General features: G+C 43.5%; 1 protein-coding gene across 1 annotated transcript; it reads left to right on the top strand.

Annotated features, from left to right (window-relative positions):
* Positions 1 to 1,198: 1,198 nt before the first annotated feature.
* On the top strand, positions 1,199 to 26,027 carry MATCAP2 (microtubule associated tyrosine carboxypeptidase 2). The gene is made up of 7 exons (XM_031553987.2): positions 1,199 to 1,356; positions 7,463 to 8,145; positions 17,595 to 17,738; positions 19,238 to 19,370; positions 20,349 to 20,654; positions 21,115 to 21,212; positions 23,326 to 26,027. The coding sequence occupies exons 1-7, from the start codon at positions 1,332 to 1,334 to the stop codon at positions 23,485 to 23,487; spliced, it is 1,551 nt and encodes a 516-aa protein (XP_031409847.2). The 5' UTR covers positions 1,199 to 1,331; the 3' UTR covers positions 23,488 to 26,027.
* Positions 26,028 to 27,933: the final 1,906 nt, after the last annotated feature.

The following is a 27,933-nucleotide window of genomic DNA, read 5'->3' on the forward strand; positions in this document are numbered from 1 at the left end:
CAAAGAAGAATACAAGGGCAGCTGGCCTTTTAGCTTCCCTCCTCTGTGCCTTCTGCTGCTGCTTTTGTCATCCTCCTGCTAGAGCCAGGAGCTAGCATGACCTAATGAAACCTTCAAGCCATCCGGCAAAGCAAAAAGGTTGGAAAAGTAAAAAGAAAAAGAAAAAAGCTGGAGGCAGCAGATTCAGGGGTGAGTGACTGCCCAAGCACTTGGTGAAAAATGGCTCACCAGCATCAGGGAGAAAGGGACAGGACATGGAAAGCATGGAGGGGGGAAGCCTGGAGGGAGCAAGGAGAGGGACATCAGCATGTAACTCACATTACAACCTGGAGTTAACGCTTCCATTGCTGTGGCTTTCCAAGCATAAGTAAAGTATCATTTAAGATGTGACTGGACAGTCTAAGAAGCAAAAAGAACTGCTGTTATGAGAAAGGGATATCTTGCCTTCATATTGCAGCAGCCATCCACTTTTCTTTATCTGCTATGCGGATTATTTCCACTGCTTGAACCAATTCACTAATGGATTTTTTTTTCCTATAATTCTCATATGTCGCAAGCAACATGCAACTGATTAGTGACAGCTTTATCTAGCTATATTGAAAACTGTTCAGCTCCTGCAATCTGAGAGTTGGCAACAAGCCTGCAGGTTCCTTTTTCTAGCTCCTTTTCTAGCTGTGCTAGCAAAGAGGTTCTTTTAGGTGAAACTTGGGCACGTTGACAGAGCATGCATCATCTCCCTTCCTGAAGGAATTCAAGCTAAAGAGGATGCTGGGTGTCACAGCGAGGTGTGGCTGCATGTCAGTGACAGAGAAAAATGGAACCTCAGTGTCCTCATAGCTGGTTTTGGTGCTTCAGTCTTGTTATAGATTGCTTGAGGAGTCCCTGTTCTCACGTGTCAGGTAAGACTGAGTAGAATATATGCCTTCATATCTCTGTTTCTTAGTTTTCCTTGAAGAAAGAAGCCGGAACTATCAGATGAGCAGTCTGTGTGGCTGGACCCGCCCTTCAGGCAGATGGGGCAGAAACAGGGCTTCTCAGCAGAATCAGCGCACTGTGGGTTTCCCAGCCCTGCTACGAGACGATACAAACAGGTCTCCTACCTTATGGGCTGATGCCACGGGGAGAAGCTACAAGTATTCTGTTTGGGGGTGACCTATCGTACTACAACACCCAGCGTGCACCTCGGCTCTCCCGCGCGGGGCACGCGGGGCTGTAGCGGCGCGCGGCACGCTGGGAATTGTAGTCGGTAGCTGAGGGCGGGCGCTCCGCTGGAGCGGCTGCTGCCGGCCGGCCCAGGAGCGGCCGGGCGGGCCTCGGGACGGCGGAGCGCCATGCTGGAATCCATCCGTGTCACCGGTGAGTACCGCTGCCGGGGGTGCTGCCCTGGGGCTGGGGCTGCGGCTGGAGCTGAGGCGAGGCGGCGCCGCTTTCCGCGCTCCCGCCCCGGGAAACACGCAGGGTGGGTGATGCGAGGAGATATTTTTCCCGTAGCTCTTTTCCTCGGTTAAATTCGACCTGTCACAGAGAACCCATTACGATCATCACCTACAGCCCCGGCTCTGCTTCGTTCGGGTGCCTGTTTGTGGCAGAATATTCTTTCGACAGCCCTCCGCAACCCTAAATCGTTAGCTCTAATTAACTTCGTATGGCTTTTTAATCCGTTCACAGTACCTGAATACCTAAAATAAAGGTCTTTCTAATGTTACTGTACATTTGCAAGGTGTACCAAAGGAGGAGTGTTACTTGTTACAATCTTATATTCTCATCTTTTGAACTCCACTGTTTACTTACAGATAAATCACAAATTATTTGTTTTTTTATAAACCCGAAAATCCAAGCCAAGGTATTGGAAGTGTTTCTTCATTTTGAACAAATAAACCCAAATATATTCTAAAATGGTAGCGCAGAAGTGAAAAACAAAAGCAGTGACTCGGATGGTTACGTTCCTAGGATAAGGGAAGCTCTCCAATAACATCTTCGCTAAGCTCTGTAAGAAAAACACTTGGGGTTTGGATAGGATTTGTCCATTATGCATATATAACCCGAGTGACAGCTGCTCAAAAACCACAGGAGCTCACTACGCTTTATAGAGCTCATCTAGCTGAGCAGAGATTGATCCATGCCCACAAATACCTGTCATCATTCACCTTGTGCCACCTATGGAACAAGTGCATTAGAAGCTTGTTGGATAGTAGAGACCTAGTAGCCTCGGTAAAGAACATTTTTTTCTGCAATACTGTCCAAAATCTGGGGAAAAAAATCTTTCATGGAGCTCTTACTACAGATGCTATCAACACAGTAAAGTATTAGCTGACTACTTCAAAAGGAAACCATCAGTACAACCTAGTTTCTGAATGTTATAAAATATAACATTTCTTCTAACAGCGTCTGACAAGATTAGGCAGAATCTGCAATGTCACAACATCCAAAGCTAGTGAGTGGATAAGAAGCGTGCAACTTAAACATGTAAAGTATTTCCTTAGTACAGAATTATTATGAAATGTGTGGCACCCACACATGTGCTGTTGGCAGGTTTGGGGTGCATCCCTTCTCCAATACCACCATGATGCTGGAATAGCTGCACATTCAGGAACGAAGGTATGCAGGAGTAAAATTCCCCATAGTGACAACAAAATCATGGCTGTAGTGTATTGTGTGGTTTGTATATTTGTACCTGCAGTACAGACTAAGCCCAATATTGAAAGCTCCAGCAGGTATCTTGAAAACGATGGGTTTTGGGATGGGGCAGGACCTGGTTCTGCTCTTGTGGGCAAGGTGGAAAAGGACATCCTTGTCCCAGACAGAGTGGAACTGGCTCTGGTAACCCACCTCACAGGGCAGCAAAAACCAAACTCAGCCGATCGAAAAAGGTGCAGAGCAGTGCCCTGACTTGACAAAGATGATGTTTCTACTGAGGAGGAGGATTTTCCATCTTTTGGTACCCTACCAATGCCAAAATGGGGACAGGCAGCTCATTTGTGCCTTCCTCCTTCTTTCTACGTTACTGCTGTATCCTCCCAAATCCAGCTGGTTGTTGAGTTTAATAAGAGTAAGGATTCCTGTTTTTGCAGCTCCTGTAGAGAGGAACAAGATATAAATAGGTGAAAGTAAACATGCTGAGAAGGTCTTTCCAGGAGAGACTGTGCTGATTTTCTTATTTGTTTCTCACAGTTGATGGATTTGGGGCTTTATGACTTCTGAGCCTGCAAGCTAGATCAATGGAGAGAATCTATGTGCAAACATTAGGTATTTTTAGTGAGTTCTCAAAGGTAGCTGGGAAGTTTGGGCATATGCTATTGGTTTTCTGCTGTGTAGATGGAAATATAAAAAGGACATGAGAATTTATACACCTCAGAACAGCTTTATATGATTTATATAAAATTTATTTAAAATTCACGTACATTATATACATTTCTGTAATATGTATCTAAAATTTATATCAACTTTATATTAGACGTATTTTAGATACAAATTAGATAAATTAGATTACTTCCTCATAAGACTCACGCTCTAGACTCCTCACACCTTCTCTGAACATGTTCCAGGGCCTCAGTGTCTTGTAGTGAGGGGCCTAAAACTCAACACAGTTCTGTACTCATCAGGGCTGAGTACAGAGGCATGATGGCTTCCCTGCCTCTGCTGGCAACAGTTTCTAATACAAGCCAGGATAGGATGCTATTGGCCTTCCTGATCACCTGGGAACACTGTTGGCTCATGTTCAGATGAGTGTTGACCAACACATCCAGGTCAGTTTACAGTCTTCCAGCCACTCTGCTCTAAGCGTGTAGCACTGCCTGGAGTTGTTGTGGCCAAAGTGCAGGACTCGGTACTTGGCCTTGTTGAACTTCATCCCATTGGCCCCAGCCCAGTGATTCAGCCTGTGCAGATCCCTCTGTAGGGCCTTCCTACTCCCAGGAAGATCAACACTTCCTGCCAACTTGGTGTCATCTGCTAACCTACTGCAGATGTACTTAATACCCACATCCAGGTCATTAATAAAGATATTGAACAAGACTCCAGTACTGACCTTTGGCGAGTGCCACTCACGACCAGTCACCAGCTGGATTTAACTCCATTCACCAGCACTCTCTGGGCCAGGCCATCCAGCCAGTTTTTTTATCCAGCAAACAGTGTACTTGTCCAAGCCATTGTCTGCCAGCTACCCCAGAATACCGTGGGAGACAGTGTCAAAATCTTTGCTGAAGTTCAGTTAGACTACGTCAAGAGCCTTTCCCTCATCCACCAGGGATGACTTCTTGATCACTTGATCATAGAAGATGAGGTTGGCCAAGCAGGACCTGCCTTTCACGAACCCATGCTGGCTGGGCCTGATCCAAGTTGTTCCACACATGCTGTGTGATCTCACTCAAGATGATCTGTTCCATAACCTTCCCTGGCACCAAGGTCAGGCTGACAGGGCTGTAGTTCCCTAGATCCTCCTTACAACCCTCCTTTAAATGGGAGTCACACTGACAAGTTTCCAGTCCTCTGGATTCTCTCCCACTGACTAGCAACACTGACAGATGGTGGAAGGCATCTTGGCAATCACTCTACCAGCACCCTCAGGTGGATCCCATCCAGCCCTACAGCCTACGACAGACCAGGTGGAGTAGCAGGTTTGACTGTTTCCACCTGAATCATGGAGGGTTAATTCTGCTCCCCATTCCAGACTTCCAGGTCAGGAGGTGGAGTACCCCCAGAATAATTGATCTGACTTTTAAAGACAGGTGTAAAGAAGGCATTGAGAACCTCAGCCTTTTCCTTATCCTTGGTGGTCTCATTCCCCACCACATCCAGTAGAGGATGGAGATTCTCCATAGCCCTCCTTTTACTGTTAATATATTTACTGAACAGTTTTCTGTTATCTTTTTATTGTAATGGCCAAGTTGAGGTGAGTTCAGGGCTTTTGCCTTTCTCATTTTCTCCCTGTATATCCCAGCAGCTTCTTTGTACTCTCCCCAAGTTGCCCATCCCTTCTTCCATCAGAGGTGGATGCTCTTTTACTCCCGGAGCCTCAGAAAAAGTTCCCTGTTCATCCATGCTGGTATTGTTCCCTTCTGGCTCATCTTACAGCATAGACAGACAGCCTGCTCTTCTAAGATTTCCTTCCTAAGGAGTGATCAGCCTTCCTAGTATTTATATTGTTTATATCAAATTAACATAAGGTGTTTATGGTATGCATATCAGAAATAAAGAAAAATTATATAAAGAGTATAGAAAGTGCATATAAGATGTATATTAGACTATGTAAGATGTATTCAAGTTTATATCAAATTTCTATAAAATATTTGTAAGAGGTGTATAACATTTATGTAGGATTTATATAAAGCATATATAGAATTTATAAAATATAAAATATATAGTGTAGTTTATGTAATATATACAATGTATATAGTTTATCTGCATTTTAATCATTTTAAAAAATCAAATTCATATAAATATATATAAGATGATGACAATGTAAGTCTCACTGCTCTGCTCTTTGCAACTTCTGAGAATGGATCCAGAGGGAAGAAGCACTACTGCTCTTGATATCACATCATCCATCTGTGCTGTTTGAGATGTAAGCCTTGAATTCCCACCTACAAATTTGCCTCTGTAAGCAAAATCACATGTTCTGGACACAAATGTTAACTCCTTACCTTCCATGTATCCTTCTCAAGGATTCTCATCCTGAGATACTTGCATAGCCCCAGAATCAATCTCCAATACTTGCCAAGAAATACTTAAGTGCAAGCATGGTGTTGTCCAAAAAGCACCTCGTTACCTGGCAGCTGTTTGCAGATGGCAGCTTATCACACAGCCTCCTGGCTGTATGGCTGCTACTCTCCTCGAGATGGTTCCTCCCCAGCCCACAGAACAGCAAGATGAGCAGGTGGGCTGGCTGTCACACCAGCAATGGCAGTGACCCCATAGCATCTGACCAGGAACACCAAGGCACTCATTCCTGCACCAAGCTTTGGAACAGAATTCTCAAGCCTACTGCCAAACAAGCAGTTAGGAATACTTGCTTTAGCAAAAGAGAATCATCTTAACATTTCTATCTCTATCTTCTGGTAGGATAAGGTCTTAGGCTGGTGTTCCTCATAATTTCTTTAAGCAAACTGGACCTCTGTCTTTTTGCTTTTCAGAGTGTCATCGGACAGGAGAACTGAGGGATGTAAGTTAACATTGCACTGGCAGCTTCAAAAGTGTGAAATACTTTGCCACAGAGCTTATGTTGAGAGGAAAACCTAATTTTCCTGTGAAAATAAAGCTGGAATTAAACTACTATTGATTTATTTTCCTTGGAGGCATTTAATGATCTCTTGCTAATATTCCATTCAGAGTATAATTACTGTATGTAAAGCAATTACAGCTCTGCTATGTTTAACTATGGACTGAAGCTCAAATCCCTTCTTGGGGGCCTTTAGTCAGGCTCTGGCCATATCTCCTATTCTGTGAATCCTCTTTAGATGCAGAAGTAAGAAGCATTTCTTTGTGGCAGGAAATATTTGTGCATTGACTTTGGGCTCACCCAGTGCCCCAGGAGGAAATCTCTGCTGAGGGAAGGCTGGAACCAGTGAAGAGGTCATGTCTAATGAGCCAGCACGAATGTTAAGTGCAGTCTTAATGCTCAGTGCATTTTTGCATGCTGCAGGGACCTCCCTCCCATTTGGCCCATGGCAATGGTGAGAGCAGGAGGAGAGAGCTCCCTTGCTAAAGGAACCGTATTTGCCTCTTCTGTACTGGTTTGCAGTACTGCTTCTCCTTAATGCTGGCTATTCTTGTAGGACAACTTTACAAGGTGAAATAACTGTTTTAAGGATTCCTAGGGTGTACTTGAACTAGCTGAGCACTTCTTTCATTTTTCAATATTCCTTCTTAATTCAGGGAGCACTTCACATACGCTAAGCACTGAGGCCTTTAAAATTTAGCATGTTAGCATGTTGTAGCAAGCTGCCCTCTGCAGCTGGCCCACTGTAGTGTTCTCATCCTTTTGAGGAGAAGTTCTGTCAATCAGATTTAGGAGATGGGACCACACCAGGCTGCTCCTATGACTGCACCAATCCCAGTGGAACATCACTGTGAACAGTATCCATTTATTCCTATACTGTTTCCTATTTTCTAAGTTGTTAATGCATGCAAAAGTTTAAAAGTTTGAGAGTGCACATTCATAGAGCCACGCACAGAATCTCACTGTAAACAGGTCAGTGCACAGGCAGGTCACTCTCAGGCAAGATGTGTTTGTACATGGAGAGTTAAGCACAAAGCAGCTGTTTGACTTGATATCACAAATCCATACAGAGGTGTTTAAAGGCCAAGCTCTCAAACTTCCTCCATTTCTCTAGAAGTTAAGTTGAACGTGATGTGACCATAGTTAAGACAAGCTGTGCATTTCATTTATGTTGTTGAATCTTTTAAGATGTGAAACAATCGAGTTTGTTTTCAGCTTTTCTTTTTTCCCCCCTCATGAATGCAGAAAAACTTCACTGGCCTAAGCAAGAACTTTCTAAGAAATCAATCCTGAGTCCAGAAGAACATAAACTGAATGTCAATAATGAAAAGAGCCTCCAGCATCCGTCGCCTGGAGTCCTTAAGGACATTTTTACAACAGGAACCAGTAGCTACAACGTCCTTCTGCAGAGCAAGGAAGAGAAAAAGCACCATGCTCAGAAGCAGTCACCTGCCCACCACAAGAAACACAGAAAAGCCACGAAGTGCTCCAACACCTTGCGAAGCAACGAGCACCACAAAATCAAGGTCCCGCTGCCCTTGCTCAGCAGTGGGTGGTACTGCTCAGACCAGCAGCCCTCTGTCCTCATCTCCAGCCCCATCTCTAATGGCGTGAAGCTTGCAAACAGCATTTCAGCTGCAGGGAACGGCATAGGACTGCCACCTCGACCCAGAAGTAGAGCTAAGAGGCACTGTAATCAGACAAAGCCAAAGCAATCCCCATCATCAAAGAGCCATGGGAAAGAGGGAGATGATTCTGGCCGAAAGCTCTGTTTGCTAACTGCAATCAAGCCTTCCAACGTGGAGAAAGAGAAAATGAAGTTCTTTAAGTCAGATTTCACATACAATCCTCAGTTTGAATATGAAAACCCTGCTTTGCCAAACGTATTAGCTAAGCATAGCCAAGCATCTGACAGATTTCTTAAGCAGGTATGGTTACATTTTTTCCTCCTTTTCTCCTATTTATTTCTTTCACATTCATAAAGATGGTATTTGCCTTCGTAGCAGGTGAAAGTAGCTCCTCTTTCTTTCTCCTGTGTTGTTTGAAAAGTGCATCAGTGATGAGTACATAGCATAATACAGCTGTCTTTTTGACTGGAAAATGAAAGCCTACCTAATCTTTAAAAGATTTAATAGGCAGAAGACGATTTCTCATAAATTATGTTCCAGTTAAGGCAAAAGAGATTTTTAGTTAATGAAGCAGAGTGTAGAACAGAAATAATATAAAGCATAAAGAGACTTTAATAAACACAGGGGGAAAAAGCAGTGTAGAAACCCTGCCAGTCCTCTTGGGTGACACAAAGACTGGGAGGAGACGGCAGTTATTTGATGTCATGGTTATTGACTGTATTGAATATGTTCATTTTCCTTGTTTTAATTGCTTTTGAAAGGATATTTGTGTTACATTAAGCTAAATCATGCAGCAGATCAGTGCTATGTCCTTGATCCTGACTGAAATCCCAGTCCAGAGATAGATAAAAGAAACCCATGTTTTTCCCCATAATATGCAGCCAGAAGAAAACCCAAAGATTTTTTCCCTTAACCTTTGGGTTACATATCAAAAAACACAGTGCTTATCTATGCAAGAAACAGTCCTCCTCCACTTCTCCTTGTTTTTCAAAAAAATCTTTCTAAACTATCATATTTGACAAGCTTTTCTAAACAGAGCCTCGTTTACAAGGAATGCACTGCTTGAGAAGAAGTCTTGCTATAATATGAGTTTCATTTATGTGCAGTGTGAATATTTGGGTTCAAAAAACCCAAATTCTTGATGAAAAATGTATCCTGAATTACATTACATCGAGTTCTAGTAATTGACCTTTACTTTTGAGAGATCTGACATTTATTTTCAAATCCAAGAAAGTACACTGGTTCTGCTGCCTATTAATTCGGTCACCATATTGGAAGGCAGAGCCTGTATTATTATGTTTAAAAAAAAATCTGTCAGGGTTCTATTAAGAAATTATTTTCTTTATAAGAGAAGAGCTATTCTGTACTTAGAAGTGAGTTTCCATTTTGCTATGCTTCAGATAATAATATTAATAACATTAACCATTTCAGCAAATCAACGCTAATCTGCCAAACCACACCTGGAAATTCTCCCTTTTATACAGTGAATTGTTCCTCCATTTTTGAAGTTATTTTATTGTAAAGTTTTTAGCAAGAAAAGCATTTCTTGGAAGTTTTAGCTCCTAAAAACACTGAACAAAATCCTGCATTTCATATAAACACCTGAAAAAAAACCCAATTTCAGCACAGGTCTAAGCCCAGCAGGTGGCACTCTCCTTTCACTTACAGCTCACTTTACAAATTCTCATCCCACACACAGGAATTTCATTTCCTACAAATTCACTGTCCAGAAAAATGGCACGAATCAAAATTTCAACCAGTTCCCTAGCAGAGGGTCTGGGACTTCAATTAAATGAGATCAAAACCTGACGTTTTAAAATTTTAAAGGATTGCTAATGATTTCAAAATTATTTTCACCCACAGCTGTGTATTGCCTGCACAACATTAAGACAGGCCATATTTTCCTGTCCTCCTTTCTGCTTTTGTACAGATCTGTGGAACTGGTTAATGTAGCACTGCAGAAACATTCCTGGAAAATGAATCACACTGCTTGCTCTTTTTAAGTTAAAGAGAGACAAAGAACAGCAAGGACTCACAAGGCATTAACAGTTCTGCAATGGGGGTACACAGGCCTGAGAGCAGCCACATCTGTCCTCATGCCTTTAGTTGAATCAAAGAAAATTTTCAACATCAGGCATAGCCCATCTCTTTTAATAACTGATTTTGCACGGTCATGCAGTAAACATTTTTTAATTAATAACACTTGAAAATAGTAATTCTAACATCTCTTTCCAAACGTTGCTCTGTTTCTTTGTTTCTCTCTTCCTTTTCCAACAGCTTTTCTTCACAATAAAGTTCTTTCATGAGTCACACAGTGTGTGCTCTTAGGGAAAAGAACTTGAGAAATAAGAAGTGCTGTGCAGGCTTGTAGCTTTTCACTTTGATTGACACCCGTAATGCGCTTCAAGATCAGTGTAGCAACTTCATGCTATAGCAGTGCTATGAGATTTCTTATTTGCTCTCCTGGCTCAAACTACTTGTCCCTCATTGTTTATTTTTTAACAAAATCAACACTTAAGCCATGTGTTTTTGCACACATGCCATAGGTGGCAACACTTAGCTAGAAGTAATTATCCCCCCCAGACCACTTGCAGGGCACATGACTTAACAGTTGCAGTTTGCTGAACTATAATCAGCAGAGAAGATGCAACTTCAAGTAATCTACCTGTGAACACTGCTATTTCTTGAGCTGTACAAAAAGGCAGCAAAGCTGCCTTTTAAAATAAAGTCATCATTTTGTTGATTGAATAATCCCTCCTGTGAAAGGGATACATCCTTCTCCCTTTCAGTCATAAGAAAATAGCAGTTTTGAGTTAATAAATAATTCTGCCGTGCTCTGTTTTCATTACACACATACACATTAGTCATTAGAATTAGCCTGCAGTTAAGTGGAGCTGGAAGGCTAAGTGATAAGACATTCAACACAGTAACCCCTTACAGTGTACAGGTCAGGTCACACATGAGGTGTGTTGAACTCCCAGAAATGCATCACTGGCCCTAAGGAGCACTTAACTGTGAGTCATGTCATTCTCTGCTACTAACTAAATACACTCCCAAAATAAGACTTATAGATAAACTGTAGGCTTAGTAAGATTATCATGATGGAAATATAATAAAAAATAAATGAAAATACTCACCAGTGTTGTAGGCCCACAGTTAACTCCACAAGGAGGGATCACCAGCAAGAGGCCCTTCTCCAGTGGCAGCCAGCCCTTAAATGGGGTCTAGGAGAGGTGCAGCCAGGCTCCAGCCTTCACCTGTGCTCCCATGGCTGACTCAGTGCTTGCTCAGGTGATCAATCAGTGGTGCAGGCTGGGACTCAACAGTTCCCATACAACACACAGCACGAGGCTGATAGTGTCACTTAAGTAGCACAGTTTTTAGGGTGGAAGAGGGCTTCTGGTGATATTGCTGTAGAGGTAGAAATTTGTTTCAGGACACAATGTCATTTAAAAAAAAATAAATGATGAGTATTTCATTAGGAATATTTCTGCCAGATCCAAATTAGTTAAAAAAAAAAAAAAAGCCAATGTAAACACTGAATAAAATGCAAAATACTACAGGCTGTACAGACAGTCCTCAGAGCGCTGCACTTACCTCTCTCCAGTTGCATCCAAAAAGGAGATGCAGCCACCACTTTATGGCTGTTAATAAGACCAGTATGTTCAATGTGATACAGCCTACTGTTCCCCAAGCATGCATCTGGGAGGCTTTTCCCCTCACTTCACACACAAACAAGCTGTGCAGGGCAGTAAGCAGTGCTGCCTGCAAGCGCTGTCTGTCTCATAAATCTCAGCTCTGCCTGGTAGCTGAATGTGGGAAGCTGGCTCCTTGGTCACTGAGCCCATTTTGTAAGTTGGTTGCCTCAAACTATTTGTGAGTGTGTCTTATCAGTACATACAGCTACAATAGTTTTTGAGTGACTAAGTTATACTGCTACATGTGGATGATTTGGGATTCAAAATGCTACTTGGCTATAAATAATTTCAAGAAGCCAACACTACCAAAACCTAAACCTGATAATTACACAGAGTTTTGCTTTGTTCTCATTAGTTCTTCTGTTTCGTTACTTTCATGATCATCAGCAGAATTTGTTGTGCAAGGGGCCTTGTCTTGTAAATTATGTTTCTTTTAGCAGTGATGAAAGTGCTTCAATGAGACACTTTAGATAGTAGTGAAAAGAACAGGGCTTATTTCTCCTAACAATGACCCAGTACAGTCAAATAGTCCTTCTTTTATTCTACTCCTTTCCATGTTGCTTGAGAATTGTTTCTGTGAACACTGGTGAGATCAGTAACTTGTTTTTCCTTACTTGGACCAAAGGCCAGAAAATAAGCTCACTGCTGTGTACTGGAAGTACCAAGAGCTGGCATCCTGTTCTGTATTTTCCCAGCAAGTTCTTGCAACACTTGACTTTGAGTCATCTCAGGGACAAGAGTAGAAACCCACACGAGGGGTTCTGTGTTGTACTCAGTGCCTGGGATGCTAAAAAACCTTTTCCCCATCACTTGAAGTGATTGTGGCAAGTGTCCAAGTTGGCAGCATCACTGGGGCAAGTCCTATCTCCCATAGATTAGTGTTCTGGGAGAAGTGCATGTGTGGCAGCTCTCACTGTTGTTTCAGGACCTATTTTGCTTGGGACACAGTCATGGGAGAAGGTGATAGTGATGAGCATCTTTTAAGTAGTTTTGAAGAGAATACACGTTCAGCAAAGAGGAGGCTTAAGCTTCATGACTTCAGACTCACAACATCTGTTTGCATATGTCTGAACTGTCAGCGTGTAGGTTACTCCACATGGTAGGTGGAAGAGGAGGTACTCTTCTTCATGCATCCTACCCTTCCTTTGGAAGCTGCAACACTTACCTGTGATTGAAGTGGAAGAGGACAGAGCTGAGTGTGGGGAGAACTCAGGAGGGCAACCTGAAGGCGTGGAGCAGAAGCAAAAATGTTGGTCTCCTGACTCCCAAACTCTTGCCACCTCCCTTGGTATGCATAGGGTTCAGCTCTGCAGAGTCTCTTGTACGGAGAGCCAAGCAGGTCTCATGCATGTTCAGTGTTTTTCTTGCTATTTGTTACAATTAGGTGGTTTTAAAAGTTCATTGCACAGCAAATTATGTCCAAACCAACATATAAAAAGCTGCACCTTGTAATAGTAATTTATCTTTACAAACAGTGGTGAAAAAGAACTGATTACTAAGGTCTACACACGCTCCTCAAATATTCTTTTTTAAATTTGTTTTCATGTTGAGAAGAAACAATGTTTGTCAGTCCTCTGCTTCCTCAAACCTGCTCTCATCCATCAATTCTCCAGTACAGATCAGTACTCCAGATCTGTCCTCTTTTCAAGAGGTGTGGAAACTGGGCTGTATCACAGGGACAAGGGATGTGATTGTCCCTCTCTGTTCTGCCCTCGTGTGGCCCCACCAAGTATTTCAGCCAGGTCTGAGGCCCACAGCACAGGACAGAAATGGAATGTTGGAGTGGATCCAGAGAAGGTCAAGAGGATGACTGGAGACCTAGAGAACCTCTCAGGTGAAGACTGGCTGAGAGAACTGGGTTGTTCAGCCAAGAGAGGAGACGGCTTCAGCGGCACCTTATTAGCAGCCTTCTGGTTCCTAAAGGGGCCTACAGAAAACCTGGAAGGGGACTCTTTATTGGGGAGTATACTGATAGGACAAGGGATAATGCTTTTAAACTGCAAGTGTAGGTTTAGATTAGACACAAGGTAGAAATTACTGGCAGTTGTGAGTATGGTGAGGCACTGCAACAGGCTGCCCAAAGAAAATATGGATGCCTCACCCTTAGAAATGCTCAAGGCAAGGTTGGGTGAAGCCTTGGGCAACCTGGTCTAGTAGAAGATGTCCCTTCCTATGGTGGGGGGTTGGAATTAAATGTGGGGAGGATGAGTGACCAGGCTCCTGCAGCAGCCTTTCTCTTCAGAGTTTTTGGCGCGATCAAAGCCAAGATTCTTCTCCTCCACTCCAGCACTGGCAATGGTGCCAGTGTTCCTGCTTCTCTGCAATAAAAAAATATGTTGAAAAGACTTATTCTAGAAGAAAAGAAGGAACACAACGAGCTCATTGGTCCAAGTTTTAGTTTGGCTGGAAGTCAGTCATGTAATTTAAGTTGATTTCCAAGTCACTTGTTGATTTTCTCCACGACTTCTTAACAAGGCACTGTTCAAAACCAACTAGAATTTATCTGTTACTCTCACATGTTTCTCTTTCCATGTTGCCCGTTGCCTGAGCAGGCTGCAGCTAGTATGGTCAGGGAAGCTGCAAGGCTACGGACATACTAATAAATAAAACAATCCTCATCTTGTTTTCTGGCCCAGAGGGCAAACAAGATGTGACTCATGTTCTTATGGCTGAACACTCCACATATAAAATGCAGTGGCCTCATTCCCACTTTTGTTGGTAACACAGGGACTGTAGGACCTCTCAGTCAAGGCCAAGTGTTGCCTGAAATTGCTGGTTCGCCTAAGACAGTCTTGCCTGTGGCCTTCTGACAGCTAAGCTCAGTGGATGGACCCATTCCAGCAGTAGAGCCAATGTCCTGGCCTTATTGGATTTACTGGTAGAGAAATATAGCCTGAATGATGGATACTAAAAGATGCCTTAAGATTCTTTAAAATGGAAATGACCAAATCCCGGCCTCTTTGGAAAATGACATCCATCCCTGCATAAGTTTCTGCAGTAAACAACTTTTGGAGAATATAAAGCCAAACAGTCCTACCCACAGGATTTACAGAATTTCAGATCACATTACTGAAAACTTTTGAGTTTCCATTCTATACAACTGTACAAAGTACATTTGAATGCAGAAAGACCTATCTCAGCTGCCTGGGGAATTGCAGTTCCCTGGCTTTGGCTTCAGCTCAGGCCTGTGCTATAACTCAGACTGATGCAGCTCTATCACATCTTGCATCTTCATCTCTCTGTCATTTTTATAAAAGTCCTACTGAACACAGCAGGGTATTATTATTATTACTATGAAGCTGACATAGTTGTGAAAGGTTTCAAACATCTTGTTTGAGACGGGTTGCCATGTGGGTTGAAGTTCATGTTCCAGTTGCTGTTAGTCTCCAGAAATATTATACCTTTAGTAAGGGATTCATGTATTCCGTTTTTTATATACTTAAATTAGGTACTAACATTTCTTCGTTTGTCTGAAGTTATTTTTAAATGATATGTAATGTCATGACCTAACTGTTCACAAGAAAATTAATGATTTACTAACAAAGAAACATCTCTCGAGCCTTTATTTATGTTATGCCCCTGCATTTATACAAGACCTAGTGTACGAAGAAGTTACTGGGAAGTAAAGTCCCATTTACATCGCAGGTTTCCAGTACAGGTATGTAGGCCACAGGGGCCAGCTGCCAAAATGGGCTGGGTTCTGGTGCCACGAGGCCTGGAGGTGGCACACGGTTCCCTCTGGCAGGACTTCATCTTGGGGTGCTGTGTTAGGCCATGGCCATCCCGAATCCACCACAGTTGGGCCTAGAGCATGACAGCTCCAAGATCCTGACAAGGCCTGAGGTTGGAGGTAGCACAGTGGCTGGGGAGCTGCAGCCACAGGGGAGGAGATGGGCTTCATCCCACAGCACTGGGTGGTTTTATTGTGAGCCTTTTGTGCTGGAGTCGTGCTCGGGGGGAACATGCTGCTAACTTTATTCTTGGAAAAAAAAGATAATCAGAGTGGATCAGAAGGCTCTTCAAATGTAGTATTAGGTATATGAGAAGCAAGCAAAGAAATACTGAACATTAAGTGCAGTATTTCTTTGTGTTGTAGTTTGATCCAGCAGGTGGCTCAGCACCACGCAGTCATTAGCTCACTCCCCTTTCTTCCCAGTCGTATGGGGGAGAGAATTGAAAAAAACAAAGCAGAACTCATGGGTTGAGATACATATATAGTATATATAGTATTATCCTTTTATCCATTATTATAATATATATAGTATTATCCTTTTCCTTTTCTGTGTCTAAGATACAGAAAAGGAAAAGGATAATAATATGACTATATATGTATGTGAATGTATATAACAAGTGATGTAGAGGCAATTGCTCACCACCCCCAGTTGGTGCCCAGCTAGCCTCTTGAGCAGCAAAAGAGAGTGAGATGAACTCCCACCTTCCTGAGAACTCCTTCCACATGATGTCATATGGTATGGAACATCCCTTTGGCTAGTTTAAGTCAGCTGCCCTGATTCTGTCCACTCCCAGCCCTTCGTTAGTATGAGCTGAGAATATGGAATGGCCTTGGCTCCCTACAATGCTGTTTAGCAATAACTAAAAACATCAGTGTGTAATCAACATTGTTTTTCTCCTAGACTCAAAACATAGCATCATACCAGTCACTCTGAAGAAAACAATTCCATCACAACTGAAACTAAGACACGTTCGCATTCATTCTGGTAATTCTTTCATCAAATAGATACGTGACTACAAAAACATGCCATAACTAGCACCTATGGCTTTTGTGACAGTTACTCAGAGTTGCTTAGTTTCAACTTGAAAAATCTAGAATGAGATTCTTAGTAGCTGTGAGAATCCTCTTTTTGCAGATAGTAAGCCAGTCTGACAACGCCAGAATTACATAGCTGGAGACAAGAGTGTTATCAGTTTGGTGCACGGGTATAAATGTATAGTGTAAAAAGAGATTTCCACCATCATTATTAGTGACATTTTCTTAGCAAGCACATTCATTCCTTAAAGTAATACCAGTCGTATTTTCTTTCTGATGTTCCTGGGAGCTTCTGTTATCCTATCTATGAAAAAAAGCAATTCCCTGTGGCTGAGTATTTTAAGCTATGTTTTCTTTTAGGGATGTGAAATAATGTATTGGGAAGTAGATTACTGGGAAAGAGCATTCCACAGCCCACAATAACATCTTCAACATGCAGAGTTCAGATCACTTTATAGGCATCGTGCCCTGCTTCTTGCCCACAGTGAGACCTTCTTGCTCTCTACAATAGGAAGTTGTGGTGAGGTGGTGGTCAGCCTCTTCTCCTGTGTAACTAGTGACAGGACAAGAGGGAATGGCCTCAGGTTGTACCAGGGGAGGTTCAGATCGGATAGTAGGAAAAATTTCTTCTCCAAAAGAGTGGTCAGGCACTGGAACGGACTGCCCAGGGAGGTGGTGCAGTCACTGTCCCTGGAGGTGTTCAAGGAACGTTTGGATATTGTACTACGTTTAGTGGTACTAAGTGATTTAGTGGGGAAATATTGGTGGTAGGTGGAAGGTTGGACTGGGTGATCTTGGACGTCTTTTCCCACCTTTGTGATTCTATGATTCTATGTTCCCTAATTAAGAAAATAACAAGAATTGAAATAATATGATAGTAATCGTTTGTATTTGTAAAATTATTTGGAAAATCATTAAAAAAACGTGCTGACAACTTAACCTGCAAATGTCCTTGTGACCTGCTATATCTGATTTACAAGACAGTCATACAACTTTCCCAGGATTGAAGAGAAAGTTTCGCTGAAGAGATAATCATCGGTGTCGTGCTTATGTACACAGATTGAAGATGAGTGAGTCAGAATCATTTTTCAGTACTTTGGTATTGGTGTCTGAATGTTTAAACTAGGTTTATTGAGTGCAGTTTCATAGAGACTCCCAGTGAGTTAAAAGTTAGAAGAAAGATGAAAAAGAGAGAGATGGAGAAAGAAAAGAAAAGGCAGATGTGCCAGTTTGACACTGGGGTCTTACTGTGTTCATAATTGCTATGCTTATGTGTTTTGTAGTCCATTAACATTATGGAGCGGACACTGCAGAAATATGGAAGCTATGAAAAGTTTGAACAGGCCACTGGTGGCAGCTTGCTGACCAAAAGCCGCATCTGGAATCATGTTAGGAAATACATGGTGAAGGAAGGCTGTCTTGGTGAGGTAAGCCATACAGCAGATCAGGAAAGGAGCGTTTATTTATGTATTAGGCATTTCACATTGCACATGGAGGGACCTGACAGTTTGTGTGGGAGGCCTTTACTCCTTAATAACAAGAAAATTCCTTACATCATATTTTTCTCATGGTTGTGTTCGACTTTTGAACAATTGAAATGATGTAAAGTCCTTGTGAATATTTCAGCCATCTCTTCGAGCCTGCTTCCTGGTTCATATATGCTTATTATTAAAGCCAGCTCTTCTGGGATTACCCGAGAGCAACACCCTTCCTTCCCTCCTTTCACAGCTTCTTGTAGAGGAGCACATTTCCATTTATTTGTCAGTTCTGTCATCCAATCTCCTGTATCAGATTATTTACACCAAAGGTAATAGGGTAGTAGGGTAATAAGAAGAGGCCAAGAAAAATAACCAGCGGCCCAAGAGACTGTTTTCTAAGAATTTGAACAAATGAAAGTGACATAAGTGAATAAAAACGTCTGAAAGAGGGTTAGCTGGCTTCAGTGCAGTTTTTTTCCTGACTTTTAGCATTTTAGAGTCCTGTGCAAACAAACTTATTTCCTATCCTTGAGATTTTAAATGTTGAATTGCTTGGAAGAGTAAGATGAAAATGAATGTAGGAAAAGTGGATTATTCCAAATCACCAGCTGACAGAGCCCCAGGCTTAGATGAGGTCATTGGCCATGAACAAGAGAAGACTGGAGTGGGAGATAAATAGTAAAAAAAATGGGAAAAAAATATTTGATGGGAAATAAGGTTTAATTAATAAACATAACAGTTCTGGAGAAACTGCTAAACTCATCACACAGATGTGCTCATATTTGTTTTGATTTGTCTGTGTGGGAGCAGAATCCTAAACCCTCATCAAATATCCTATGTCATCTTACGAAACTTTCTCCAAAAGTACAGTTAATACATCTACTTGGTATTGGGTAAAGTATTATGAAAATACTCTCTTCAGCTGAAGAAGCATTAATAAAGTGTAGTGGTACCAGTACTTTAAATGCTTTAGCACTTACCTTCCTTTCCTGAATCTTAAATAAGAGTTTTATTGGACTGGTTGCTGTTGGACTTGGAGCTGAATGATGGGGCTTTATCGTATAGGGAAGTCAAGACTGGTAGTCTTATGTAGCCTTTAATTCCTGGGTCCTTTTTTGTTAACATTTTTCAGTTCTCAGTAATCTCAGTTTGAAAACAGAAGTTTCTCTGGTTTACTCTCCATTTGGTTACCCTCCCAAACTGGTCAGTGTTACCACATTCAGTTTTGCAGTCTTGTACCTGCCTGCGTTAATCCTCATGCAAAGGTTTTCTCAGGAGTGTGGGTGATGGATGTCTCAGCTGTCAGAAGTGTCTCTCAGGGGGAGCAAGGAAGAGCTGTGAAGAGCAAGGGCCCCTCCAAAAATATATTGAAAGGGCCACAGGAAAGCACCGAGCGGTAACAGGAACAAGAAGAGAGCTTTTTGATACCTGGCCTCTCTCATCTTCAGATTGTGGTCCATCTCACGGAGGACCTGCTTTCTCGAGCCTCAATGACAGTGGTGAATGGCCGCCCCACTCTCACTATCAATATCTCCACTGCAAGAGAGCACTGGCTGGAAGGGATGCTGAGACATGAAATTGGTATGAGCCTACCATCAGTTCTTCAGACAAAGGGGAGTACTTGCATGCATTCTTACTTATCTTGCACTATTGGACCGGGCACTGCACACATACAGAAGAAGGGAACAACATCCCTGTTTAAGGTCCTGTGCCACAGGTGTGCTAAAGGGAAGGAGAAACTTATTTTACCACTGCAAAGTGCAGTGCAGCGAAGACAACCCATTTGAGGGTCCCTTGGTTGCACGTACATCTCAGGGACATGATGTTTGTGAGACCAACCTAGAGCCAGTCTTGGTTTAAAAAGTGTGTGATTGTTCCAGTTAAAACCAGCCGTTTCAGTTTACAAATCTACTTCTGATACAATGCACTGCTTGCAAATGTGGGCATACTTTAGTACCCAGTAAGGTTGCACTGATTTTGCATTACACAAGGCTGGCTAAGCCCTGTGGAAAATTTCTATGAACCGTTCTACTTAACTACATCAAAACTGGCTAAGTCTGGGTAGTGTCTGAGTTTCAGCTGAAGAATAAGCCCTGTAATTGCTCTGGAGCATCATTTCTCATGTTGTAATGGAACAGCAGTCTCTTCCAAGGCAGCAGTAGGGTCCTTAATCAGTTTTAAGAGGCAATTTTTCTGCTCCCTGAGCATTTCTTTTAATTGATTCTCCTTCCTTCTGTTCAGCACAAAGCCTAAGCCGTGCTTGAGGCAACCAGCACGTAAGGCACTTTTGAAAATTCCTTTTCATGGCTTTAGGAACTCAAGTTCTGCTGACGTTTTTGTACCTTAGGCATTTTCAGGAGTTTCATGTTGTGGTCAGCAGGTGAATATTTGCACTGTGTATCTACTTCTGACAAAATTCTCTGTTGTAGACTGTGCTAAATTTGGCACTTTCTACTAGTCCTACTAGTTCAGGGTTCAGAAACCGGTTTCAGCTTTAATATTTTCCCATTCTTAAATCATTAGATGTTAATCCTAAGTCTCATATTCCTTTCTTTTCAGGAACTCATTATTTTCGGGGTTTTAACAACAATAGCCAGCCTTGGTGCAACTGGAACGGACGTAGAAAACATGGGTTGAAACCAATCAACCCTACAGAAGAAGGGCTGGCAAGCATTCACAGCGTCCTCTTCCGCAAAGACCCTTTCCTTTGGAGGGCTGCCCTGCTCTACTACACTGTCTATCAGGCCAGCCAGATGTCCTTCAGCCAGCTGTTCCAGGACGTGGGGAAGTTTGTCCAGGACCCCAATACCAGGTGGGATTACTGTGTACGAGCCAAGAGAGGCTGGACTGACACATCACAGCCAGGTGGGTTCTCTACTTGTCTGACGTATTTTTGTGCTTCAGGGAGGCTTCAGACTGTGCATAGAGCTCCTTCAGCAAAGTAAAACTATGAAAGGGAGAAATAGACATCTGTACTTTCTGAAATGAGGCTACAGGATTTCTGCTATTGAAAAGAAGACTGGAAATGCACTTTTTCTAGACGTTCGCTCTGTTCAGTAAAGGATTTTTTGCTGAAAGAGAGAATGTAAAATGTAAAACCGAAGAAGCTCAAACTCAGTTTGATTTCCATGCATGTTTATTACAAAACTGTTGCTGCAGATGTTCTTGGAGACTGTCTTCTGTTTTCTTGGTAGTGGGTTTAGCATTCTAGTTATTTTGGGAAAGATTTTCAAACTCTGGGATGAAACGTTCTATCTACCGTGGTTTCTGAGAATGTGCCTTCAACAAACCCTGAGAGAATGCATTTTTTTTGGGTTCTTTTCAGGCTGTTTCAATAAGGATCAGGTGTACTTAGATGGCATCCTCCGAATCCTGAGATACAGGGAGTCCATCGATTTCCACCTTCTGACGGCACTCGGCAAGGTGGGTAACTCCTTTACCACAGGATGCAGTTTTACCAGTAACTTGTTTGCAAAGATTTACGAGTCGTTGTGCTTTGTTTTACTTTGATAGAAATCTCTGTTCCGTACAGCGCCGGGTACACACGGTGCAGGTTGAAAATATTATGAAGTCCTAAGAATTCCTACCAGTTTTTCTTCATTCCTTGTCTATCAGATTAAGATTTTACGGTCGTATTTCTCAGACTGCCCTGTCCTCCTTTTATAAGGTGTTGCCTGACTCGCCTTGAGCAAGCAGGCCTGCTGCTAGGTAAGATGGTGGTCCCAGAAGGAAACTAAATTCACAAATTGATGCTAAAGCCACCCCCTTCCTCCACAAAGGAAAAGATAACAGCATCTTTTTTTCATCTCAGAGTCTTTTTCATAAGTTAGAGTCTGTCTTTTCCAGAATACATGATGTTTGTGCCTTCAGAGAACATGTTTTCTCTCCGTTGTCATTGCTTGTTTTATCTGAAAACAATACACAAAACCATACTGACTGCAGAAACTGTCAGTTACTGAACCAGTTCCTTGGGCTGCTAAATTTCCACAGTTCATAAAATAGAATTCATACTCACATAAAGGAGGATTCACGTTAATATTACTATGCTTGCATTTAGAGCTGCTACACCAACATTTTTGCCTGCTTGGCAATCTGGGTGATAAAGGGCACATTACAATAGAGACTTTTGGTCCACAGTGTTGGTCCAGTTTGGTCCAGTGTTGCCTGTTGTGCAAAAAGATCATATTGGTGAGCAGTTACTATGTAAGTAACTGAACCAAGTTAGAAACCTCTGAAAAAAAATTGGAGGGTCAAATAAGACTGCAGCTTTATTCTCTGAAACTTCCCACTTCTCTGCTGCTGAAGACTCCACTGCCTATGTCAGATGTTCAGCTCTTTTCAAGCCCCCTTTGTAGCCCTTCTCTGGACTCACTCAAGTATCTCTGTATACTCTCAGGAGAAACAAGTTGTATTTTCCTCAGGGTCAAGTTTAGCAATCTGGATTAGGCTCTCTTACCTCTCCAAAGGACCCTTCCATGTCCCTTACACACTGGTGGATCATCTGTGCTGGCTCTAACCATTGCTGAACAGGGACTACCACCTGCTAAGCAGGCAGGCTGTTTCCAGCTCAGCTCCTTAAAAGAAGTGTGGGAGTCAAAAGGTTTGAGCCACCTGGCACAAACCTGCTGGGAGGAAATAGGATGTGCCAGTTAGCACGCACAGCCAGGCTTGTGTTTCTGCCAGCACATATGTTTCTGTCTGTAGGGTGCTTCAGCACACGCAGTTCAGAGACAAAGCAACAGCCACATACATTTCATGACGAGGTGTCTGCCCAAGGAGACCTGTTCTGTGTTTGCAGGACAGCCTGTGTAATTATTGTACAGCAAAAGCATTCATTTTCTTCTGGACCATCACTCACAGCACCTTGGGCTATTGTGACTTCAAGACTTGAGGTCCTAGCTTGCAGAATCGTTAGATGCTGGTGAAAAATCTCAGCTTTCATTACAAAAAAGTAGCAGGCCCTTAGAAGCTGGAAAAAGCTTGAAATTGTCACTCCTCTACCCAGAAGGCTTGGATGGCTAGAGGTACAACTAATCTCCACCTTGCTATCACATGAGAAAAACAAACAACCCACAACATTTTGGGATGTGTAAGGTTGCCAAAACAGGAGTTAGTCACTTGAGGTGCACTGTAATGTAGCTTATCATAAGCACATTTGCTAGTGAGAATCCCCACTTCTTCCTCACCTGTCCTGCACACAGTTTCCAGTTCCTTGCTCTTGGGCACGGAGTCCTCTCCATTCTTGTATCAATCTTTGAGACTGACTGAGAAGAGACCTCAGGACTCACAAGGCTCCAGCCTTCTCTGTTTCTGTAGCTGTTGTAGGTCGGTGTCATTCAGTTTTCTCTCAATCTATTCACTGATTTAATCAAAAGCAGAATCTGGAAGTCTACAGACGTTTGCTAAAATTACACTTTTTTTGCATCTTCCACTGAGGCTCACTGAAACCTTTTCTCACCTACAAAGGGTAACTTACAGCCTCAGCAGAGAAGTAGCAGGGCTATAATGCACATCTAACCCACGTCCTTCCTTGCAGATCTCATATGAAGACGTGGACCGTCTGAAAGGGTTGGCTGTGATTGAGAACATGAGAGTACCACACTTCCTCCAAGACCATGCCCGGTATATGGAGCACTTGGAAAAGATTATGGAGGTCAATGAGCTGACTGATGAGGAGCTCCAGGATCTCATAGACTAAGAATACCAGCCAGCTGCTCGGTCTGTGCAACTGAGGATATAGAACTGGACTTCTGAGAGCTTGCAAAAATGGACTTACCGGGGGTGGAGCAGGAGGAAAAGGCAGCCAGAGCATGTGGAATTCAGAAAGAGTCCCTTTGTGTTCCTTTTGCATTGTGATTGTATACTAATGATTTTTTTCAAAGAGTTTGTGCACATTTTAGTCTGGTTCAGGAATCCCTTTGCAGTGACCTGTCCAGCCACCTGCTCTGCTTTGCGGGCTAGGCATAGTGCTTGTCACTTTCCTTTGTGATATACTGCCTTTTCCCACCCACATTTAGAGGTGGAGGAAAGGAGAAAGAGGGGAAATTCCCCTTTTGTCTTCTCATGTACGCTTTGCCTTTGGTCAGCTTTCACAGCTTGTAGAGATAGCACTGTTGTAGTTACGCTACCTCATTGTCTGTGTGACTCCTATTTGTCATCATTGCAACAAGTTTTAAAAAATGATCACAGTGCACAGAAGCGGGTCTTTGTGCAACAGCTCTGTAATACCATTACAAAGTTGTGGGGTTTTTTTTTATTAGGAGATTCAGCTTTAAAGAAAAAGAAAGAAAAAAAAAAAAAGACAGGTATTGCTGTTTTGATGACTGCAAACAGGTAGCAAAATTATCTTCTTTATTATTCCCCCAGATTGCTACTGTTCCACATCTCTGTCTGTATAGTACATGTTTAGGAAGCTGAGTCCTGGAAGGGTCTCTCTCCTTTGAGGACAAGTGTATCATGGTTAGTGAGTTCCACAGGGCAGCATTTTGGAAGAAAGCCTGGGCAGAACTGTGATTTTATGACTTTTTTTTATCAATACGTTCAGGAATGTAGGGACATAAGTCAGCACAGCAGGCAGCACTCACTTCTTGTCTGGGTCTCCTGAGCCTCCAGAGCATCAAGTCACTTTTTGAGCAGTATCAGGCCTCAGTGCTACAGTAAAGTTGTGCTCATTGCAGAAGTGAGATGTGGAAGGGGAGAAAAGCAGACTCACAAGTGCCCTGTTCCTGTGTTCCTACAGGACTGCTGCACCACTTAAAGCAAACTTACCTCTGTTTTATCTGCAGGTGCTATATCCAGAAACAGGCAGAGAAAGTGTGTTAGTGTGAGGCACTGCTGGCCACATGATAAATAGCTTTGATGACACAGGAGGGCTTACTGCATAAACTACATTTTCTGAATTCAGAGTATGATGGATTGTTGAGGCCAGCTGAGTTTTGCACCTGTAGGTTCTTTGAGAACCGGTTTGGTTTTAGTAGGCAGCATTTTAGCAGCGCTCCTCTGAGCTCCTGGGGAAGCAGCTGTGATGCAGGAGGCTGTGCAGGAAGATGGTAGCTCCCAGAAGGCTTCTGCCAGTTCTTCCCCTTGTGCTGTGACCCACAGGTAACAGGCCCAGCACTGAATAAGGCAAGTAAGTGGAGACAAGGTTTCCTCCACACGGGCTCAGAGGTCTGAAGGTTTTTGAGTGACCCCATGAAACCAGCTGCCTTTTAGGCAGCATTGCAGGTGTGCTCACAGCAGCTGGCTGGCTGCTTCAGAAAATAAAATGTGTTTAACAAAGATAAATTTACCAAATTTGGTTATTTTCAAGACAGGAACCAAAAGCCCCTCCCAGTAGCCTTAATTTTATATTGTTAGTCTTGTTCACTATCTGGAAGCCTTTCAGCCTCTGTGTGCAGAAATAAAAACTTTTTTTTTCCTTTTCTTTTTTACAAGTTTGATCTCTTGTAGCTTGGCCTGCCAACCAAACCCAGCAGATGTAGCATTGCAGCAGCCCCGTGGGAACAATCTTCAGTCCTGCACCCATGCTCTCCAGATACTGGCTCATTTGCTGGAAGCAGCAAGAAAGCCATGCATGGCAGGGGTCGAGTCAAAGATCACAGCCAAAAGGCAGCTTCAGAGCTGTGTGAGCTGCAGAGAACTGGGCTCACTTTGCTGATCCAGGGGAACAGGAGGGCCACTCCTTTCTGAAAGGGACAGCTTTGAACGGATATTTTCTTAACTGTAGATAATTCCTTATCAGTGCAATTCTACATCAGGTGTCCCAGTCGTGTGTTACAAAGTAAGGGTATTACTGTCACAGGTCCTTGGAAGCAGGAGGCCGTGCCAGCTTCCCTGCAGTGCTGCAGCACATCCTGCTCACAGCTGTTCCTCCAGCAGCCCCTGGGCTCTGTCAGTGCACCACCAGATGTTCCTGCAGCCATAGATGCTTTCCTTCAGGAACCTGTGTCCCGCCTTTTCCAGAGCAGTAGGTATCATTGGACTTCTGTTCTCTGTTATCCTAGCAGTAGGTTTGCCTAGAGCAAGGTTGGAGTCTGGAAGTGGTCTGTATAAAGATGTTACCTTACCAGCAGGTGAGAAACCTGTCCGCTTCTCTTTTCAGCACTTATTTGTCCTTCCTCCTTTGTAAAAGCATTTCAAATTTTGAAGTGTACCTTTTGTAAGTTTTCCTGATATTTTTTTTTTTCCTGGTTACTAAGTCATGGTACAAAAGTTCTGTAATAAAGTTTTTGGACAGCAGTGCACGTGAGCTCGTGTCACTACAGAGTATCGTGATGTCAGTGACACGATGACAGCTTTTCACGGCTGTCTGGTCCAGTCGCTTTGCTGTACATCACGTCTCACTACATCCATGCTATTCCTGTACAGAAGCCGTGTCAGTGTTGGGAGACTCACCCTATTTCACTGCAGCAGTGGTGGAGATGGCTTTCTGACACAGTTCTGGAAGGCACTGCTTGGTCTTGGAGTCACGAAAGGTCTCCATGCGTACACCTGGTGGAAGCTGTGTGCCAGGCATGGCACCCTCTCCTCTGCTTCCCTTTCTCTAGGACACGGCCCGAGCCTCTTGGAGGCGCTTGGCTGCGATGCATTTCTCAGCATCGTCCATCTGGGAAGTGGCAGTTCCAAACATTCTGCTCTCTTTGAGGCACACCCTGTGTCTCCCTGCTCCTTTGCTTCAGGGCTCCTCGTCCCCTCCCTGAATTGTTTTTCCGCAGGGAGTCCTGCCATTGCCTTGTGGCTCAGCTCCCTCACGTATACATAAGGATACTTAAGGATTGTGGGTGGGTTTTTTTGGTGGTTTTTTTTTTTTTTTTTTCAGTAGAAATACTTCTGAAGTCACTGTATGATGTGCCTTGCAAGGCAGTGGAGTACTGTTGCATTATATTCCTCCTTCCTTGCTAGGTGGTTTGGAAAACTAAGACTAGGACGTGGAGGGGGAGGAATGCCGAGAGGAAATGCCATCACTTGGGCTGGCTTCCTGTTGGCCGTGGCACAAAGGAAGGAAAGTTGATGGCCTGCAGCCCCATGGCTGGCACGGGGCCCAAACACCAGGAAATCCCTCACGGCTGCCGTTCTCTGTGCTTCTGAGGGACACCGTGCTGATCTCTACAGGGGCTCAGCAGCACCAGCCCCATGCTGTGAGCCCCGTGTGATGGAGCTCACACCTCTGCTGTGCCTGCATGCACCCAGCCTGCTGCTGTCACCACTGCGTCCTTGCAGACCGACTGCTGGGAGTCGTGTTTGCACCAAAATATTCCTGCTGTATCCCAGCTCCTCTTTTAGACACTTTACAACCCCGTTTGGTTTCACACCACCAAAGCTGGATGACCAAACCGACACCTGCTGAGCAACTGACAACTGTGTAACCCCAAAGGACAACGCAGAGGCTCTGCCCTGCAGTGAGCAGGTGAGAGCAAAAGGGAGGAGAACCATTTGGATGTATGTGTAGCAGCCAGGGGAGGTCAGGCTGGGTCCTTTGCAGAGATGTCTGCTTAACAAAAACAAAGTTATGTTTGAGCACTCTATTATGCATCACAATGTATCACTGCTAGCTGAGTTTGCTCCCACAGCTGCAGTCACACGAAGGCAGACACAGGAGAACACCAACCACTGCCTGAGATTTTGGGCGAACCTCACACAACCAGTGCCATCGAGTGCCTCCAAATTCCAGGCAGGGAGGAGCCTCACTGCCACACAAGGATGCTGTGTGCAGAAAGCGAGGCCAGGTTTTCAAGAAGCAACACAGCCATCCGTACAGTCAGGCCCTGCTGGTTCCCAACGCCCAGGTGCTTTCCTTGCACTGACCCTCCACAGGAGCTAAAGCTCCACCAGCAGGCACCAAATCCCTCTTGTCCTTTCTTTCTGCCCCGTAGCATCCATCTCACCCCAAGGCACCCACCGTTCACCTCCCAGCGAGGCAGGCTGAGTGCTCCGAGGTCAGCAGTGGGGAGGAAGGTGATCCAGCTCATTCCCTCCAGCTGTACTAATAAACACATCCTCACCATTCTGCCAGGGCAAAGCCTCTGCCACATAGGGAGCTGCTGCCAGCAGACCCAGTAGGAACCAGTCACACACAGGTGCTTCTCAGGCTTTTGCACAGCTGCACCACTTCACACCTGCAGCGGATTAAATGGCATCCAGCCTT

The sequence above is a fragment of the Meleagris gallopavo genome, chromosome 6 (genome assembly GCF_905368555.1).
Source record: "Meleagris gallopavo chromosome 6, MGAL_WU_HG_1.1, whole genome shotgun sequence".
Lineage (NCBI taxonomy): Eukaryota > Metazoa > Chordata > Aves > Galliformes > Phasianidae > Meleagris > Meleagris gallopavo.

Coding starts and splice junctions, on each gene's coding strand:
- MATCAP2 (XM_031553987.2), top strand. CDS start 1,332: ATGCTGGAATCCATCCGTGTCACCG. Junction 1,357..7,462: donor GGAATCCATCCGTGTCACCG/GTGAGTACCGCT, acceptor TCATGAATGCAG/AAAAACTTCACTGGCCTAAG. Junction 8,146..17,594: donor CTGACAGATTTCTTAAGCAG/GTATGGTTACAT, acceptor TGTGTTTTGTAG/TCCATTAACATTATGGAGCG.